Source organism: Chrysemys picta, chromosome 5 (assembly GCF_011386835.1).
Source record: "Chrysemys picta bellii isolate R12L10 chromosome 5, ASM1138683v2, whole genome shotgun sequence".
In the NCBI taxonomy this organism is placed as follows: Eukaryota; Metazoa; Chordata; order Testudines; family Emydidae; genus Chrysemys; species Chrysemys picta.
Window position 1 is genome coordinate 29990065 of NC_088795.1, and position 20596 is coordinate 30010660.

The window sequence follows — 20596 nt, forward strand, 5'->3', positions numbered from 1 at the left end:
AAGGGTATAAATGTGTTGAGGCCTGGGGGATTCAAATTGAGATCCTCATTTTGGAAAAAGTCAAATATCTTTAATTTTGGCTTTGTATTTTGCCATTTCTATTTAATTTTATAGTAGCTTCTAGCTGCCACAGGCTCCTCCTAGGCACCCCTTTGTGGTCTCAGGGCAGCCCTGCAAGTGGTCCCTTACCTCAGTTACCCCCTTGGATCCCTTGTAACTTCATGGAATCTTGTCCTCTAGTCCTAAAGAAGTTGCTTAACAAATGTGTAAATATTCCATAACAAAAGTCCCAAAACAGTCCATATCGCCCCAGTGCATGTAGTCCTTAAGATCACAGATCCTCTTGGGCATTACCATAATACTTACTTAAGGCTGCGATATTGGCATGGGTATTTTTAGTGAAAGCCAGGATGTGGGACATAAACAATAAATCATGGAAACGTACACAAGCCTGGCATTAGGGGATAGCAAGCAAACATATACACACCAATGAGTTACCATCTAAAACCTAAGAGAGACAGAGTTGTAATGATCGGTCTATTCAAAGTGTCTTTCAGCACAGATCCAGAAGACAGCCTCTGGCGGTCTCTGGCAGGGCCGGCTCCAGGCACCAGCTTGGCAAGCAAGTTCTTGGGGCGGCCACTCCGGAGATGGGCGACAGGTCCAGCTATTCGGCGGCAATTCGGCGGACGGTCCCTCACTCCCGCTCAGAGCGAAGGACCTTCCGCCGAATTGGCGCCACAGATTGTGATCGCGGCTTTTTTTTTTTTGTGCCAAAACCCTGGAGCCGGCTCTGGTCTCTGGTTTCAGTTTAGAGTCTGTCCCTTTAGAGTTCAAACAGCCAAAAAAGATGAAGTTTCTTTTTTATTCCTTTCCCCCAGATTTTTATTCTTTTCCCCCAGAGTTCCAGATGATGGGACTAGTTCACATGCATGTTTCCTCTTGATGGGTGGTGGTGGTGATGAAAAATCAACAGTTTTTTATCCTCTGATGTTCCACAATAGTTTATCTGATGTCTATGGGCAATCTTTTGTTGGGCAGGAGATAACACTTCTTGGGTTTCACACTTAGTCATGCTTCTCTTCTGACTGGAGAGGGGTGTGATGGTGGTTTACAGTTGCAGAGCAAACACTGAAAATATTACCTTATACCATGGGGTATGGATTATTATAAGCGAGATTATGAAATGCTTGTATCAGAGTCTAAACACCAAATACATTCTTATAAGACTAATTTGAGCAAATCTAAGATACAGGTGACCTGGTCTGGTCTCCAGCTACGAGGTTATCAGTTCTTAGTTAATGCCTGCAGCCTTGGCAAGAGCTGGCATTTGGCCTGCCAGTGTCACAGCTTTAGGGTATGTCTACACTACGAAATTAGTTCGAATTTATAGAAGCCGGTTTTATAGAAATCGGTTGTATACAGCCGATTGTGTGTGTCCCCACATAAAATGCTCTAAGTGCTCTAGTCGGCGGACCGCGTCCACAGTACCGAGGCTAGCGTCGACTTCCGGAGCATTGCACTATGGGTAGCTATCCCACAGTTCCCGCAGTCTCCGCCGCCCATTGGAATTCTGGGTTGAGATCCCAATGCCCGGATGATGCAAAACAGTGTCGCGGGAGGTTCTGGGTACATGTCGTCAGGCCCCTCCCCCTCCGTCACAGCAACGGCAGACAATAGATTCGCGCCTTTTTACCTGGGTTACCTGTGCAGACAACATACCACGGCAAGCATGGAGCCCGCTCAGCTCACCGTCACCATATGTCATCTGGGTGCCGGCAGACATGGGACTGCATTGCTACACAGCAGCAGCAGCAGCTAACTGCCTTTTGGCGGTAGACGGTGCAGTAGACTGGTAGCCTTCATTGGCGATCTGGGTGCTGGCAGCTGTGGGGCTGGCAGCTGTGGGGCTGGCAGCCGTGGGGCTGCATTGCACCAGCCCCTTGCCTTTTGGCAGTAGATGGTGTATTACGACTGGTAACCGTCCTATTACAAGTTGGGTCATCGCACATTAGCAGAATCTTCCCTGAGCAGCAGATTGTGCAATAGGCCTGAAGGCCATCGTAATACACTAACTGCCAAGCGCCCAGTATTTGCTGCCAAGCACCCAGAAAGATGCCGAGGGCTATCAGTCACGCTGCACCGTCGTCTTAAGATGTAAAAAATAGATTTGCTTTGTATTCATTTGCTTCCCCCTCCCTCCGTCAAATCAATGGCCTGCTAAACCCAGGGTTTTCAGTTTAATCTTTGGGGGGACCATTCTGTGTGTCAGTTGTTTGTGTTTCTCCCTGATGCACAGCCACCGTTCTTGATTTTAATTCCCTGTACCTGTAAGCCATGTCGTCACTCGGCCCGCCCTTCCTCCCGCCCTCCCTCCTTCCCCTGATACTAGTTTCGCGCCTTTTTTCAGACCAGGCGCCATAGCTAGCACTGGGATCATGGAGCCCGCTCAGATCACCGCGGCAATTATGAGCACTATGAACACCACGCGCATTGTCCTGGAGTATATGCAGAGCCAGGACATGCCAAGGCGAAACTCAGACCAGCCAAGGAGGCGATTGCAGCGCGGCGAAGAGAGTGATGAGGAAATTGACATGGACATAGACCTCTCACAAGGCACAGGCCCCAGCAATGTGGAAATCATGGTGTCACTGGGGCAGGTTCATGGCGTGGAACGCCGATTCTGGGCCCGGGAAACAAGCACAGACTGGTGGGACCGCATCGTGCTGCAGGTGTGGGACGATTCCCAGTGGCTGCAAAACTTTCGCATGCGTAAGGCCACTTTCATGGAACTTTGTGACTTGCTTTCCCCTGCCCTGAAACGCCAGGATACCAGGATGAGAGCAGCCCTCACAGTTGAGAAGCGAGTGGCGATAGCCCTGTGGAAGCTTGCAACGCCAGACAGCTACCGGTCAGTCGGGAATCAATTTGGAGTGGGCAAATCTACGGTGGGGGCTGCTGTGATCCAAGTTGCCAGGGCAATGAAAGACCTGGTGATATCAAGGTTAGTGACTCTGGGCAACGTGCAGGCAATAGTGGATGGTTTTGCTGAAATGGGATTCCCAAACTGTGGCGGGGCCATAGACGGAACCCATATCCCTATCTTGGCACCGGAGCACCAAGCCACCGAGTACATAAACCGCAAGGGGTACTTTTCAATGCTGCTGCAAGCCCTGGTGGATCACAAGGGACGTTTCACCAACATCAACGTGGGATGGCCGGGAAAGGTACATGATGCTCGCGTCTTCAGGAACTCTGGTCTGTTTCGAAAGCTGGAGGAAGGGACTTTCCTCCCGGACCAGAAAGTAACCGTTGAGGATGTTGAAATGCCTATCGTGATCCTTGGGGACCCAGCCTACCCCTTAATGCCATGGCTCATGAAGCCGTACACAGGCAGCCTGGACAGTAGTCAGGACCTGTTCAACTACAGGCTGAGCAAGTGCCGAATGGTGGTGGAATGTGCATTTGGACGTTTAAAAGCGCGCTGGCACAGCTTACTGACTCGCTCAGACCTCAGCAAAAAGAATATCCCCATTGTTATTGCTGCTTGCTGTGCGCTCCACAATATCTGTGAGAGTAAGGGGGAGACATTTATGGCGGGGTGGGAGGTTGAGGCAACTCGCCTGGCCGCTGATTACGCGCAGCCAGACACCAGGGCGGTTAGAGGAGCACAGCAGGGCGCGGTGCGCATCAGAGAAGCTTTGAAAACGAGTTTTGTGACTGGCCAGGCTACTGTGTGAAACTTCTGTTTGTTTCTCCTTGATGAACCCTCCAACCCCCCCCCCCCCCCCCGACCCGGTTCACTCTACTTCCCTGTAAACCAACCACCCCACCCCACCCCACCCTCCCCTCCCCAATTCGAGCACCGCTTGCAGAGGCAATAAAGTCATTGTTTTTTCACATTCATGCATTCTTTATTAATTCCTCACAGAAGTAGGGGATAATTGCGAAGGTAGCCTGGGATGGGTGGGGGAGGAGGGATGGAAAAGGACACACTGCATTTTAAAACTTTAACTCTTATTGAAGGCCAGCCTTCTGATGCTTGGGCGATCATCTGGGGTGGAGTGACTGGGTGGCCGGAGGCCCCCCCACCGTGTTCTTGGGCGTCTGGGTGAGGAGGCTATGGAACTTGGGGAGGAGGGCTGTTGGTTAAACAGGGGCTGTAGCGGCGGTCTCTGCTCCTGCTGCCTTTCCTGCAGCTCAACCATACGCTCGAGCATATCAGTTTGATGCTCCAGCAGACGGAGCATTGACTCTTGCCGTCTGTCTGCAAGCTGATGCCACCTATCATCTTCAGCCCACCACTTGCTCTTTTCATCCCGCCATTTAGCCCGCCACCTCTCCTCTCGTTCATATTGTGCTTTTCTCATGTCCGACATTGACTGCCTCCACGCATTCTGCTGTGCTCTATCAGCGTGGGAGGACATCTGCAGCTCCGTGAACATATCGTCCCGCGTCCTCCGTTTTCTCTTTCTAATGTTCACTAGCCTCTGCGAAGGAGAAACATTTGCAGCTGGTGGAGGAGAAGGGAGAGGTGGTTAAAAAAGACACATTTTAGAGAACAATGGGTACACTCTTTCATTACAAGGTCGCATTTTTCCTCTGCCTGCCAGTTTGGTATGAGAGATCACTCACGCAGTGCCCCAGGCAACATATTTCGGCTTGCAGGCAGCCATGGTAGGCCACAGTCTTTTGGCTTTTTTAACCTTCTTAACATGCGGGAAAGGTTTCAAACAGCAGCGCATTTCCCATATCAAGGATGAATTGGGTTGGCCATTGAAAATGGGTTTTCAATGTAAAAGGAGGGGCTGTGGTTTCCCGGTTAACATGCGGCACAAACCCAAGTAAACCACCCCCCCCACACACACACACGATTCTCTGGGATGATCACTTCACCCCTCCCCCCACCGCGTGGTTAACAGCGGGGAACATTTCTGTTCAGAAGAGCAGGAACGGGCACCTCTGAATGTCCCCTTAATAAAATCACCCCATTTCAACCAGGTGACCGTGAATGATATCACTCTCCTGAGGATAACAAAGAGAGATAAGGAATGGATATTGTCTGCATGCCAGCAAACACCGGGACCATACGCTGCCATGCTTTGTTATGCAATGATTCCAGACTACGTGCTACTGGCCTGGAGTACATGAAGGAGAGCTTTCTGGAGATGTCCCTGGAGGATTTCCGCTCCATCCCCATACACGTTAACAGACTTTTCCAGTAGATGTACTGGCCGCGATTGCCAGGGCAAATTAATCATTAAACACGCTTGCTTTTAAACCATGTGTAATGTTTACAAATATTTACAAAGGTACACTCACCAGAGGTCTCCTGTGTGCCCTGAGGGTCTTGAGTGAGTTCGGGGGTTACTGGTTCCAGGTCCAGGGTCACAAACATATCCTGGCTGTTGGGGAAACCGGTTTCTCCGCTTCCTTGCTGCTGTGAGCTACCTACAGTACCTCCATCCTCATCTTCCTCGTTCCCCGAACCGTCTTCCCTGTGTGTTTTTCCATTGACGGAGTCATAGCACACGGTTGGGGTAGTGGTGGCTGCACCCCCTAGAATGGCATGCAGCTCCGCGTAGAAGCGGCAAGTTTGCGGCTCTGCCCCAGACCTTCCGTTTGCTTCTCTGGCTTTGTGGTAGGCTTGCCGTAGCTCCTTAATTTTCACGCGGCACTGCTGTGTGTCCCTGTTATGGCCTCGGTCCTTCATGGCCTTGGAGACCTTTTCTAATACTTTGCCATTTCTTTTACTGCTACGGAGTTCAGCTAGCACTGATTCATCTCCCCATATGGCGAGCAGATCCCGTACCTCCCGTTCGGTCCATGCTGGAGCTCTTTTGCGATCCTGGGACTCCATCACGGTTACCTGTGCTGATGAGCTCTGCGTGGTCACCTGTGCTCTCCACACTGAGCAAACAGGAAATGAAATTCAAACGTTCGCGGGTCTTTTCCTGTCTACCTGGTCAGTGCATCTGAGTTGAGAGTGCTGTCCAGAGCGGTCACAATGGAGCACTGTGGGATAGCTCCCGGAGGCCAATAACGTCGAATTCCGTCCACACTACCCCAATTCCAACCCGCAAAGGCCGATTTTATCGCTAATCCCCTCGTCGAAGGTGGTGTAAAGAAACCGGTTTAAAGGACCCTTTAAGTCGAAAGAAAGGGCTTCGTCGTGTGGACGTGTCCAGGCTTAATTCGATTTAAAGCTGCTAAAGTCGACCTAAACCCGTAGTGTAGACCAGGCCTTACAGTAAGGAGTTATAAAATGGTGGTGTGTATTGACTGTGGTAGGCAAGTAAATATACAGCAACAACTCACATATAGCCTTGCACATATCCATTAGAAGTTATTTTTAATCACAAGAAAGTACAGGGGACCAGATTTTCAAAGGCATTTAGGCCCTTAAAGATGTAGATAAGCATCTAGTGGGATTTTTTTAAAGAATCATCCTATTAGGTGTCTATGTGCATCTTTAGGTGTCTAAATATCTTTAAAAAACTGGACCTGGGTTACTCCCTATCCTTATATACTCTGTTTCCTACCCATGATCACTAGCTAGCTAGTTAGTACTCTACTAAGCTGGACATCTGCAATAGCTTTACGCTCTGACCACTGCACTGTTGCTTTTAACTTCCTTCATTGGGGAGTGATAATGGAAAGAATAAAGAGAGAGGCTTTCATCTCTAGGTTACCAAGTCAGATTTACATTTTTAGTGACCAAAAATTGTTCCCATCCCCTAGATGTCCTAGCCTAAAGTGGACACACAAAAGTAGTTCTTTCTGGCTCTACAGCTAGTAAAGGTTTTAGAGCTATTCCCTATACTTAGCTTCAGTATGACAAATCTGCAAGTTTAAGGATAGTTATTTTCCTTCTAAAGCTTTTGTGTGTTCAAATAATTACAGTACTTTGCTAGCATATACAACATAAAACCTCTTTTGTCCCTCATTTTAATGAGTTAAATACAGTACAGTAGAACAATTCTTTACAGTAGAACATCTCTAATTTGAGCTAATAGGGAACCCATTGCAAATTACTGAATGTTGTGGATCAGCAATTAAGTGAACAATTACTATTTTAAAAAAGTAAGCTAAGAAGCAAAGTACGTTTTATGATGCATTATTCTTATTCACTTATTTTGACAGGTGAAGATTTAGTTTTTTATGATGATATTTCACAGTATAGCATATTTTATAACTATAAAAAATTCTCAGCACAAGAGATCTCACTATGGCACTCTGTTAAATCTCAGAGAAGGGAGAGTGCAAATTGTGTACATATTAGTGAAGTGCAGATAAGCAAGTGTCTACTGTACAGCATGTGATATACACATATATTTTTACAAAAATCTAGCTAAAATAGCATATGCAATGCAAGATGAAATCTCTAGATCATTTTAGCCAGCCAGTTGTTCTATATCATCTATATTATGACAACACACCATTAATGACATGCCGTAAGTGATTGCGGATAGTCCTGTTCCCTCTTGCTTCAAGAACATTTGATCATTCCAAAAATTCTCATTGTAGCATAATTTCTAGTGGTCTAAACAGAATCTTTCACTTCAAGAGAAGATTATCTTTATTTAAGGGGGAAAAACGCATATTTACTATTCAGATGTGGGTTTTCACCATGCCATTTAAATGAAAGGTGTGCGTAAAGGAGGTACTGGATACTGACTCTAGCCATGTGACATGGTATAAGCTTTTGTAACCAACTCAGGAAGTCAAGACAGACCTTTTACTAGCACTCGTATGTGTCACACCTTTACTAAAGGTGGAGCTAAAATTCATGCCCCCAAGAAAGTAGTTGGAGTCCCTTATAAACAGAATTTATTTTCCCTTCCTCACTGACTTTTGAACCAGATGCCATGAAAAACTAGGGAAGATGGAAATATGGAAGAAGCTTACTAGCACCTCCATAGTTCAGATCGCATGGAGATTTGTATTTAAAGTGAGAATAAAATCCTCTAAATCACACTTTAACAATTTAATTAAATCACTTTAACACAATAATGCTTCAAATTTTATGCAGTATATTTTTGTGGGAGATTCAGTAACGATGGCAGAAATGAGCCTTTTCTGAAATTACCCCAGAGAGTCGTAGGGTTTTTTTGGGCCCTGTATAGATAAAACACCCATAGTTATTATAAACTGCAAACTTCATATACATGTATATTTTAATAAAATCTCACATATTAGTAGCACAGTTTTCAAAAGTTACATTAAACACAAACTCCTCTTAGTCATTATAATCCAATGTAGAGCCATAAACAGAGAAGCTGATGGAGCTGCCAGATGTGCCAGCTCCATCTGTTCTCTCATGTAGGCCAGCTTGCCTTCTTGACTCCCCAGCTACATTCTGTGAATTCGGGATGTCATAGGATGGAGAGGAAGTGGGGCTGTGCCCAGGCGTGGGGAAGGATGATGTGATGAGAGTGGGTTCTGCAGGAGGGACAAGGTGAAGGGAAGATGCAGATGAGAGAAGAGCAATATTCCAACAAGTTGATTATAAATTGTTGGGGAAAAGCTGCATTCTTATGAATTGTAGGAAGTTTGTCAGATTGCAGCTCCTCCATGACCCAGTATGTCAAGTTAGCCCCATTCCCACCTCAGCCTCCCACTATGTGCAATCTCTGCTAAGATGTGAAATGTAAATTCCTCATCCAGAGTTTCTGAAAGCTGAAGAATTAAGTTGTATGAGTGCTTTGCACCATGCTGAACTCTGTGTGTTCAAATAATTGCTGCATGTGTGTTCAATTTCTCTCTGCTGACACAAAAGATGTAGGTTTACAAGGTTAACAGTAGTAATTATCTGAAATCAAAATGTTGGGTTCTGGAAAAGGAATACATACTGCCCATTTAGTAAGTGATAACAGCAGGAAAACAGGTACTCTTATGTACATTCTATTTAATGAGTAAAATACATGTGTTGGTTTTGAATTGATAAGCCAAAAATAGGTATAAAGGACATGTTTTGAATTGTAAACATGGGCATATGGCTCACAAGGCTTCCTGGAACTTGATTTTTTTGAAACCTGACAAGCATGGAGCCATGTACAAAAATGTGCATTAAATGTGTGTGCAGTTATCAAAGTTGCCAACGCATTTCCTATCTGTGCACACAAATGGCACAGCATACCTGACAAGTGGCACATACAAATACGTCATCATTGCTATTGTTATCGTCATGTATAAATAAAGCATACGGTTATTGCCCTTGCCCCGGCCTCAAATTTTAGAAACCAGGCCCACACTATCTGAGGGTATGTCTCCACTGCAATCCAAGGTGTGACTGCAGCTTGGATAGATGTATGTGTGCTAGCTTTACCCATGCTAGTTTGGCTAAAAGTAACTGGGCAGATGCGTCACCACAGGCTTTAGCATGGGTTGCACAAGAAGGCTGGGAACCCTGTGTACCTACTCGCATTGCTAGCCCATGCTGAAACCTGTGCCCCACATTGTTATCTATATTAGCATGGGTATGTCTGTCTGGGCTTTAATCTCATCTCAAAGGAGATATAGTTTTAGTTGATCATCATACAGCGCCATCACTGGCTGTAAGAGAGATGAGCTCAGCGACACACCAGTGTAGGGTTTTTTCACTTTGACGAGCTTGTTCATGTTTTGACAGGAAACTATATTACTTATTTTCATTGTTTATTATTATTTATAGTCAGATATATCTATTATGTTACATTACACTACACGCATGTGCACACAAAATACATAGGGACATGTGGGTTTTTGTTCATTCTGAAATCTGGAGAGGGAAGCTTTTAAAATATTCATAACAATCTTGCTGAAATGCAGAACCACAACCACAAGTTGTAGTTCTTATTCTTTCTGCTTCCATTTCCCCATCTTGTAGGTACACATTTTTAAACACTGCTGATGCCATTTGGATTAATTTCTCTTATCTAGAACATCAACAAACAGCGCCTTGCCAAAGCATTTTGTTTTAAACTCCTGATCTGTACTGCTATCTGGTTTTGCTGGAATTTAAATTTGGGTGGAGTTCAAATTAAGATGCTTTTTAACTTTCATTTTAGTTCTGATAACTCTAATCTTGTGTAATGTTAAGAAATGGTTTGTTCATCAAGTGTGATAATTTAAATCTGCACTGACTTCCTGACAGGTTTTGACATTACAGATTTTTAATTTTAAGTAACTGCATTTCATCAAGATACACGTATTATTGGGAATTAACACTGGTTAGATTATTTTTCCCTAACTACCTTCCAAGTTAATGACAACAGTCTAATAAAATGTGTAACAAATTGTTCCAGTGCCTCTCTTTTCAACGCACTGAATAATATTTTGGTGCATTAAAATAGAATCCCAGTTTGGGAAGGAGATGATGGACAGATGAATCTGAGGAACTGCTACAGACATTGGATTTTAGATATTTTGCTTTGCTGGAACTGGAGTGCGTGAATGGAAGAGGAAGAAACAATACTTTTACTTATCCTGGGCTACTGCATTCTGTTGACAGGCTATAGAGTCAGAGAAACTGCAAATACATATTGTGGATGAAATCCTGGCCTCTTCTGGGTCAAGATTTCACCTCAGGGGCTAGATTCACAAGCAGGACTGAGCCACCTAGCTGCCCCTTTAGATTTCTAAGTCCAACTTTTAGGTGCCACTGGCATTCACAAACCCCCACTCAGCTGCTGCCTGACCCTGTAGGTGGCTAAAGTCCCATGGTGCCAAGTTCTGCCAGTAAAGTCCCAATGGCACCTACATTTCTTCTAGTAGGCATGTGCAAATCTATGTCCTAAATGTGTTTAACTGCTTAGCACCTAAGCCCCAGTGAGGTCCTCAAACCTACTCATTCCCCTGCTTATGTCACCTTTGGGGCTCAATCCAGTGGGTGTGCTCTCAGCACGCTTAGCCTGTGGGGAGTTGCTGGTGCTGCTCCTGGGATGTGGGAAAACTAGGTTAATATCTCCACTCTGCCTGGTTTGGAGTAGGGACTGGAACCCATGTTTCCCACCTCCCAAGAGAGTGCCTTAACCACTGAGCTATAAGGAGGGGGGGCTATCCATCTCTCCTGTTGAAGTTGTTCCACATTGTATAAATAATTCAATATTCATGAAGCCAGAGAGAGAGAGTGAGAATGACCCTGTACCCAAGTGGTCAGGACACTCACCTGGGAGACCTGGGTTCAAATCTCTGCTCTAAATCAGGCAGAGCAGGCATTTGACCCTGACTCTCCAAATCCCAGCTGCGTACTCTGAACACTGGGCTAGTGGGTGTGATGGGGGCATCATCAGCAGCAGCATCTCCTCCTCCTTGTTTTGTTTTTTGCAAGGAAGGGCTGATCAGCCTTAGGTGCCTAACTCCAGGAGAGGGTTCATGGCTGTGAATCCCAAGCAGACAGAGGACCTCCTTGTGACTCAGAGTTAGGCTCTAACTCCCTTCTGAGGGACTGGGCTTAAGTCAACCCTCTCCTTGTCATTTCCTACTGGGTGGTTCAGGTGGCTCCCTGCTCATTAAGCTGACTTCTGTGAATCCCTTTTTTAGGCACCCAATTCTCTGCAGGCATTGGCTAGGGAGCCTGGGCACCTAACTTGAGGTTGTGAATTCCACTGTGCAGCAAGGCACCTGAAAGTTAGGTGTTGCAACACTGAATAATGTAAGGCAAGTCCCCCTGTGAAGCTAGTCCCTGCATTCCTTCAGCACCCAAAATATCCCTTGAATTCAATGCTATTGTGCAGCAAATGTAAGAATGAGCCCCCGCCCCGAACAGCAGTGAAGGCATGACAGCATGGGCCTCAGTGCAGTCTAGCAATGTGAGACATACCTAGTATTAGGGGAGGCTTGTACACCCATGTGGAAGTCCATATTGCCCCTGCTATTTTTAGTGTGCTAGCTAAAATAAAGCTAGTGCAGGTAGGCAATCACATCTTCAATTGCAGTGTAACTATAACCTATATGTCATTAGTATAAAAGAATCGTAAATGAATTTGCAGCATCAGTAACATGACTGATATACAGAATATACTATACTGAACCTTCAAAAGACAGACTAGCCTGATTTACTATTGGTACCTTACAATCTCTCTCTTTATTCTGCCTTGTCTATCAGTATTTTTAAATAACAAGACTCTAATAATCAAAGGGAATTAATGCCTTTACCACTGATAATCAGACACTTCACAGCACTTTAAAGGCATTATTTCATCATTAATGTAAAACAATCAATAATCATTCAATTCCAAGTTGAATGAGATAGATAGGTTATTCATCCTTGTTTTGGACTGTAAAAATTATTATGGTTTCTTTGTTAATGTTATGTTAATTGTTACAGATTTCATACATTAATATTAAACAAGAAACCCTTGGAGAATGCCACCTTGTGATATCACTAGCAAGCGGAATATATGTAATAATGATATGTACTATCAACTTTAATTTTTTACAATTTTTAACTTTTAAGGCCAGATACAGTCTCACCGGTACAAGCTGGCTGCTTAAATTGACTGGGGTAGCACAAAGTTTCTGGATCATATTCTGGTCAATCTGTCCTTTAATTTAACATACAGCATAAGAATTTAATACCAGTATAAAGGTTGGATCCAATCCAATGACCACTGGGAACTAAGTGACACTTTTTATATAGTTTCCTTCACACACTGTCTCATTCCAACTAATAGAATTGTAGCAGGGAAAGTAGTTGGATAGAAATAGTAACGATTGGTTGTGTGACAAATGTCCCTCTTTTCTCACATCAGGACTCAGTGTTTCTCCCCCTGGCATTGAGGGGGACCTGGGGTAAATCAGTCCTACTCTGCAGATTTAATACTTCACATTCACTTATTTACTGGGTAGGGCTTAAGGTTGGCTCAAGGGCTTCTTTAAACAAAAAATAAATACATTTTGTAACTCCTCCTGGAGCACTGCCTCTTCTTCTGCTGGCTCCACCCTCTTTAAACTACTCTTGGCCCAGCTATTCTGGGAATCAAAGTCTCCCCCCCAAAACAGAAATAAATACAAGATTTCCCCTTGTGGGGTAAAACGGCTCTTGACCTAGCAGAAACATTTTTCCCTCACTGCACACAACCTTTCTGCAGCTTACTTCTCATTCCTCCTCTCCTTTCTCCCTCACTGGAAGAAGTTTTTAAAGATCACAGGCTGCCCTTAATTAGACTCAGGTGCCCCTAATTAACCTGAGGTAACCTTTCAGTTAATAGAAGAAAGGGCTTTAACCAATCTAAGATGGACATACCTGCCTTCAACCACTCCTCCAGGTCCACTGGCTCCTTGGATGCTTGTGAGGAGCAGTGGGAGCTGTCCGGGGATCTCTGCTCAGTGTCCCCTTCTGGTTCCCTAGTTTTGGCCATTTAATCCCCACGCCTGTTCCTGTTATTGCCTTTGTTGTCCCCCAAACTTGGTTGAGTTCTGGGTTCAGTAGCTCCTCCCTAGGCTGGGGGAGGGACTTTTAGCAGTGAACGAGCTAGCGCCCGCCCACGTCCCAGCGCTCAAAAGGACCACACCTCCAGGTCCACTGGCTCCTTGGATGCTTTTGAGGAACAGTGGGCGCTGTCCGGGGTTCTCTGCTAAGTGTCCCCATCACGTTCCCTAGTTTTGGCCCTTTGACCCCCACACCAGTTCCTGTTTTTTTTCTTCCTTGTCCCCTGACTTTAGTTGAGTTCTGGGCTCAGTAGCTCCTCCCCAGGCTGGGGGGAGGGGCCTTTAGCCATGGGCAGGCTTATGCCTGCCCACTTTCCTGGAATTTCAATAGGACTACACCTCCAGAACTGTCAGGTCTGACTTTTTGTCACAGTTGAGTTACCTATAATGTCACAATGGCTCCATTCAAGAGTGACATGAGCTAATAACCTGACCCCAACAGTCCATAATCATAACTACATGAAAAAATTGAAGATGCTGTATTATTCCATAATTAAGATTGTTCAGGCTAAAAATAAAAATCCAACAACTACACAAGTTAAAATTCTTTAAAATATCAATTTTAAAAATTTTCACTAATAAACTTATTTATTTGTAAATTCTCAGAAATTATTTTATTACTCATCCTTTCTAATTGTGAGGATGTTCTATATTCTTTGTTCATGACAAAGAGATTGAAGTACTGCTTTAAGTGGAAAATTCAACCTTAACTTAGGAGTCTCAACCAGTGCCTCCATAAAATACTAAACTGTCACAGTTTGCATACATTATAGCATTTTGTTATGCGTATGTAGACAGTACTGTGACAAATGTGACAAAAACATCTAAGTTCAGGTGCTGAGATTCCCTCACTTCCCTTTGTGGCACCCTTTATGATGCATTTTGTCACTTCCTCCCATCTCAAGCAATATGTGTGAGTGGAATTTATAAGATGATAGAATTAGGACTCATTTTGCATTCATGGCCAATTATATCTGGTTTAATTTAAAGGTATGGAGTTTTTCCTTAGATAATGTCATTAACATGTTGTAAAAGGTTTTTTGTATAAAATATTTGACCTCTTGAAGTATGCTTGCAAAATATAGGCTGGAAAATACATTTTTTTTGTTATCATATCCTCTCTCAAATTATCCTTTAACCTTTTTCAACTTTTATGTTACTGCTAGACACCTCTAAAGGCAGAAAGTTTAATATAAGCAACTCAGGGAAGAAATCTTTTTTGAGATGCTTTTGAAATACCAGCTATTTTTTAGACATTTTACTTGTAAAAGAATCCCACATAATGTGCAGAATTAGACCTAGCTTTGATGTTTTTGGTCTAGTTTTCAAATTCCTTGCATATATTATACTGCTGGTGTGACATCTCCTGATAGTGTGTGTTTTCTCCAGAGATTTTTTCTGCTGTGTGGGGAAATATAGAGAAATAACTAACTACATTATGGATTATGTTCACTTTTCTAAGGGAAAAACATTTATAGTTATTCTAATATAGAATCTAGACTATGGAGTTTAAATAAGAAGGCTGAGAATGGCAGAGTAAACATATACAGCAGCTATTTCTCACAAAGAAGCTTTAGATATTTTTGTTGCTGGAGCTATTATTTTAAAATTACAATTATTGTAATTCTTAATAGACTTTTACTAAGAAGAATCAAAGAAATATAAAATTCAAAAAAACCCACAGCTACTGTATGGATATACACAGGAAAACAAATATTTTCTTAACAGAGCCCAAATTTTTGAAGCTGTGTGCCTATAAATAGATGCAAGGCTCCTGAATCTATTTAAATATATATATTTAAGTGACTTGTTTTTTCAAAGGTGCTGAGCACTTAAAACCCCATTGTCTTCCGATAGATTTGTGGGTGCTCCATACATGTGGAATTCAGGCCTTTTATATTTAGGTGCTCAATCTTAGGTGTTAGCACTGAAGTTTTTTGCCGGGGGGGCAGGGGGGGGGGAGAGAGAGAGACACACACACACACACACACACACACGCTTACTTATGGTGGTTAAAAACTTCAACATTATAGTCCACAGTACAAAGAGTGGTAACAGCTAGTTCTCCTCTCAATATGGTATAGTACAAATATTTCTGGGTTTCTCTGTTCTTGCCTTCTTGTCCAAAAGGCAATCAAGTATTTAAGTAACTACCATAAGAGTCCTTTCTGGGATCAGTAATTATTTTTTTCTATTGCAAGAACTTCCTATGTCTTTGCAATCCATCTTTCTAATGATGGTGAGCTGAGATTTTGCCATTCCACCACTACCATTGTATCATTGCTAATAATAAGTTCTGAAATAGTCGATTAATTCCAGTGTACCTACCTCACTTATTCCTCAAAAAAGAAATATAAGAGACAATACAAATTAACGTCCCACTATTTCAGAACAATGGCTAAAAATCTGTTCCCCAAATGTAGAGTTATTTTAAAAACAAAAAAGTGGGCCTGATTTTCAGTAAGTTGTTAGGCACACATTTGCAGATACAATCTAGCTATATGAACATGCAAAACGGGTATTATATTACAGAATGCATTACCTAGGGAGGTGGTGGAATCTCCTTCCTTGGAGGTTTTTAAGGCCTGGCTTGACAAAGCCCTGGCTGGGATGATTTGGTTGGGAATTGGTCCTGCTTTGAGCAGGGGGTTGGACTAGATGACCTCCTGAAGTCCCTTCCAACCCTGATATTCTATGATTCTATGATTCTATATACCCCTCTAGAAATGTCATGTTCAGGACAGCTACAGAGATTAAAAATGGCTTTAGAGAATTTTAGTAATAAATACTTACAGGAAGGTATGCCTATACTGTAGAATTTTCTTTCCCTGGGGCAGTGTCCAGCTCTCATTATTTATCAGTAGAAATAATCCAAGTGTTTTTTGAAATTCCATCTGTCAGAGAAAATGGGACTTCTCGGTTATGTTAAAGGAAGGTTAAGAGGCACCATTACTGAAATGTATGACGACTACTTGAATTATAAACTTTTAGTTATAAGAATTTGCTCTCTGAGGACCAATTCTGCAAGGACAGCTTTCATAACACTACACGTTATTGAACCCTGGAAATTTGGTAAAGGAGGGTGATATGTTTTATCTATAAACCAGGGACTTTTATAAAAAAACCTTTTCTTATTTCCATATACAGATTCCTATTGGGAAGAGCTTCCTACACTTCTCCACTGTGCAGCTAAATTTGGATTAAAGAACCTTGCTACTCTTCTACTCCAGTGTCCTGAGACAAGTCAGGCTTGCAGAATAGCCAACAAACATGGAGAGAAACCAGCACATATTGCTGGAAAGCACGGGCACAACGAACTCCAAAAAATCATCCAAGAATTGTCAGTAAGTTTGTATGCTTTTCCACAATGTACATAGAATATGTAAAACCAGCTGCCTACCAGTACTGTTACAGGATAGAATCTTCTTTGAAAGAGGTACTGATATTTGTCAAACCCTAATACTGTTGTCCTTCTCTTTAAAAACATTATGTGCTGGATTCCACCTGCCCCAGCATGGATGCATGACAGGTGGAGCAGGATACAAGAACCTTTCCCACTTTGTGCACTGATATAATGGGCAGCCAGAATGTCAGTGCTTTCAAACCCTAAGTGTAGTGGTATTGGAGGTGGAGGTAAGATAGCACAGTGAGAAGTTGTCCACGTGGTACGTCTAGGTCTGTGCTGCCTGTAGAGCAACAAGCAATCAGAGCCTTGGGACCTTGTGCTACTTTTCTAAAGAGAAAGTAAGGAGATGTAAAAACTGCTTCCAAATTCTCCCCCCAGTGTCTTGAGACACATTCTGTCTGTCTTAACATTCCACAAGGAGAAATTCCTTTGGACACCTCTCTACTCTCACCTTGAGTATAGACCTGACTATAAAAGCCATTCCCGAGCCATAAACAAACAAATAGGGCCTGATTCTATTTCCCATACCCATACTAAGCAGCTCTTTATTCTACATGATGTGCAGTGGAACTTCTTGTCAATAAGGCACTACTCCACATGAGCAAAAATGATAGAGTATAGCTGTGATGGGGTATACAAACTCCACGCTGGCCAAGAAATGGTTAATGAGAGGCTGTGGGTATGTCCATATGTGCTGTACTCATACTTCTGACTGCAGTGTAGGCATACCCTAAAAGACGTAAAGAAGACTAAGAGTAGGCATAGGGATATGATACATAATCAGGTAAATATTGTGAAGAATTGGCTCAGCTTTGTGAGTTGCATGGCTTTTTGTTGTTGATGCTTGTTCTGTTGGGGGGTAGATTTTGAGTGACAAATGGCAAAATTGGGAATGCTGGTGAGAAAGGAGATAAGAAAAGGAAGGAGGGACATGCAGGGCTTATCATCTGTCTAGCCATGATGATCAGGCAGGGTTTTATAGGCGTCACAGTAGATGCAAGTCTTAAAGAGGGATTTGAAGGAGGATCAGGTAGTGGCCTTCTGGATAACACCTGAGAGTTTTTTGCATGCATAAGGAGCAGCATGGGAAAAAGCATGAAGGTAATTAAGGGAGAAGCTGACTGGTGGGTAATAAAGACTGGGAACACTGATGAAATGAAAGCATGGCTGAGGTCATGATAAGTTACTAGTCTCATTTTCAAAAGTGACTAGGCACTTAGCAACGTAAGTCCTATTCAATTTCAATCTGGCCCTAGGTGCCGAAGTCCCTTCTGAAAATGAGATTTAAGCTTCTTAGTCAGTTACACATAGCAACAGTGAGTGGCGCAATGGCTAAGTACCTTTACAAATCTGGGCCCAGCTCCTTAATTGGTGTACACTGGAACAGCTCCCTTGACATCAATGGAGCTGCATCCATTTACATCAGCTGTGGATCTAGCCTATAATTTTAAATTCTGCAGCTGTGACTAGCAGTTTTAACCGTTCTCTCTCAGGGCCTCTCTTGAGATTAGGTGAAAAGTAGAATTTGACAATTCATAATATTCTGTCGGACCCTTGTTTTGGGACTTTCTAATTTTGTACTAGTCTATTCTGGATCACATTTTTGTTCTCATTTACCTCCTGTCATGCTGTCTGGGGTGGCTCATGACTGTGAGTGCCTGCATCAGGGCAGACTATCAAAAACAGGGCAGACAGCCCAAACTGGTAGTGGGTTCTGTAATTAGATTTCACCAAGCCAGTAACGGATATGAACTCCTGGATCACTAGAACAGTCCTACCATGGAGTCACAGACAGTCCTCTTAGCCTCTCCAGTCTATCTTGCCAGCCAGGCAAACTGGACTTAGTGATAAATGGTCTCTTACATCAAAAAATCACATAATATTCAAAAAGAACGAGGAGTACTTGTGGCACCTTAGAGACTAACACATTTATTTGGGCATAAGCTTTCGTGGGCTAAAACCCACTTCATCAATGAAGTGGGTTTTAGCCCACGAAAGCTTATGCCCAAATACATTTGTTAGTCTTCAAGGTGCCACAAGTACTTCGATACAGACTAACACGGCTACCACTCTGAAACCTGACTCAATATTCAGATTGCTTCTAGTCCCAAGAGATCAGCCACTTACTCCAGATCAACTGTTACCCTAGATCTTACACCAAAAACAATGCCTGTAGCCAATCCTGTAATAAACTCTCTAAAGGTTTATTAACTGGAAAAAGAAATAAGAGAGTTATTTACAGGTTAAAGCAAGCAAACATATGCACACAAATGAGTTACCATCTAGATCCTAAGAGTAATCTATCAATTCAAAGTGTCTTTCAGAGTGAATCCAGGAGGTAACCCCTGGGGATCTCTGGCTTTGGCGATGTCTACCGTGCGCACCATACTGCTGCAGCCATGCCGTTGTAAGGTGTGCTGTGAGGTCGCTCTTTATCCCCGGGAGAGAGCTCTCCTGGTGACAAAATAAAACCACCTCCAACAAGGGGTGGTAGCTTTGTCACCAGGAGCATGGCTCCTGCCAACATAGCACTGTCCACACCAGCACTTTTTGTTGTTAAAACTTTTGTATTCAGGAGGATGTTTTTTTCACGCCCCTGAGCAACCTTCAGTTTGGGTTCTCTGGCCCTGTTACAGTTCAAAAAGCAGAAGGGATGAAAAATCTTCACATCGACTGTTTTCATTTCCCTCTTCCAGAATTCACAACGTACTTCCCCATTGGTAGATGGGGACAATTAACAAAGCCTTTTTTTTAATAATGGCCCAGTTAAATGTTGATAGTCCTCCTGGATGGCTGAGCAGGTGTGGGTGTGTTGGGGGGTAGGGAAACATGGAGGGGTGATTCCTTTGCCTGGGATCAGAAGTTCAGAGCAAACATTTTCAGTTATAAAGCAAAACTTACACATTTTCTTATAGCCTGGAATACAGACATTACAAGTGAGATTAATGCATGCAGCAACTTACAAGCATTTCATAGAGTCTAAACACTAGCTACATTCTTATAAGACTAATACCTATTTTGAGCAAAACTAACATACAGGTGAACTGGTCTTGTCTCCACCTCTGAGTTTTTAGTTCTTAACTAATGCCTTCAGTCTTGGCAAGAGCTGCACCTGGTCACACCTCCAGTATACATTAAATGTGGGCAAAACTACATTCAGCAACCATATGAATTAGTGAGACTTGCCAGTACCTGAGTGAGAACTAGCTTGCAATTTATTCACAGTATCCCAGCTTTTTCTCCGAGAAGACAATTATGTGACAATGAGAAAATATTGCAGCTTACTGTGTTTGTTATAACAAGTTACAGCAATAAGAGTAAGCCAACTTTAATTGGTTATTGCACATTTCATTATTGATACTATATGTGGTATAAATTATTCTAGAAAATCAGCAAGGAACCTGATTTTAAGTGTGTTATGAAAGATTTACATCACGGGATGCTCTTTTTTAAATTAAAACAGCTAATGGGATATAGCCATATCCCCCACGATCACTGTCAAAGTACTATATTGTATTTACACTCAGTGTGGAACAGGAGATTTGAGAGGACTTATAGTGGTGGTGGGGGGGGGCGATGTCTTTTATCTTAGAACACTGATTCAAATTCAACTCAGGTCAATAGGTGGCAAGGCTTGTGTTTGCTTTTTTTTGCTCACATGATTTAGTTGTTTTTTAAATGAGAAATGTATGAACAGAAATGAAATAGGGAAGGTCCAAATAAGTCACCGAGATAAGGTGAAAGCCTAGAAAATGATATGGCAAAGACATTGGTTGT

The 20596-nt window shown here is 43.1% G+C and overlaps 1 protein-coding gene across 3 annotated transcripts in view; it reads left to right on the forward strand.

Annotated features, from left to right (window-relative positions):
• Nucleotides 1-20596, forward strand: part of BANK1 (B cell scaffold protein with ankyrin repeats 1) — a 287338-nt gene that overhangs the window by 93641 nt on the left and 173101 nt on the right. For all 3 annotated transcript variants that reach the window (XM_008179150.4, XM_024099921.3, XM_042859972.2), the window contains exon 8: nt 16561-16757. In XM_008179150.4, coding sequence (XP_008177372.1) covers nt 16561-16757 — 197 coding nt within the window. The remainder of the gene's footprint in view (nt 1-16560; nt 16758-20596) is intronic.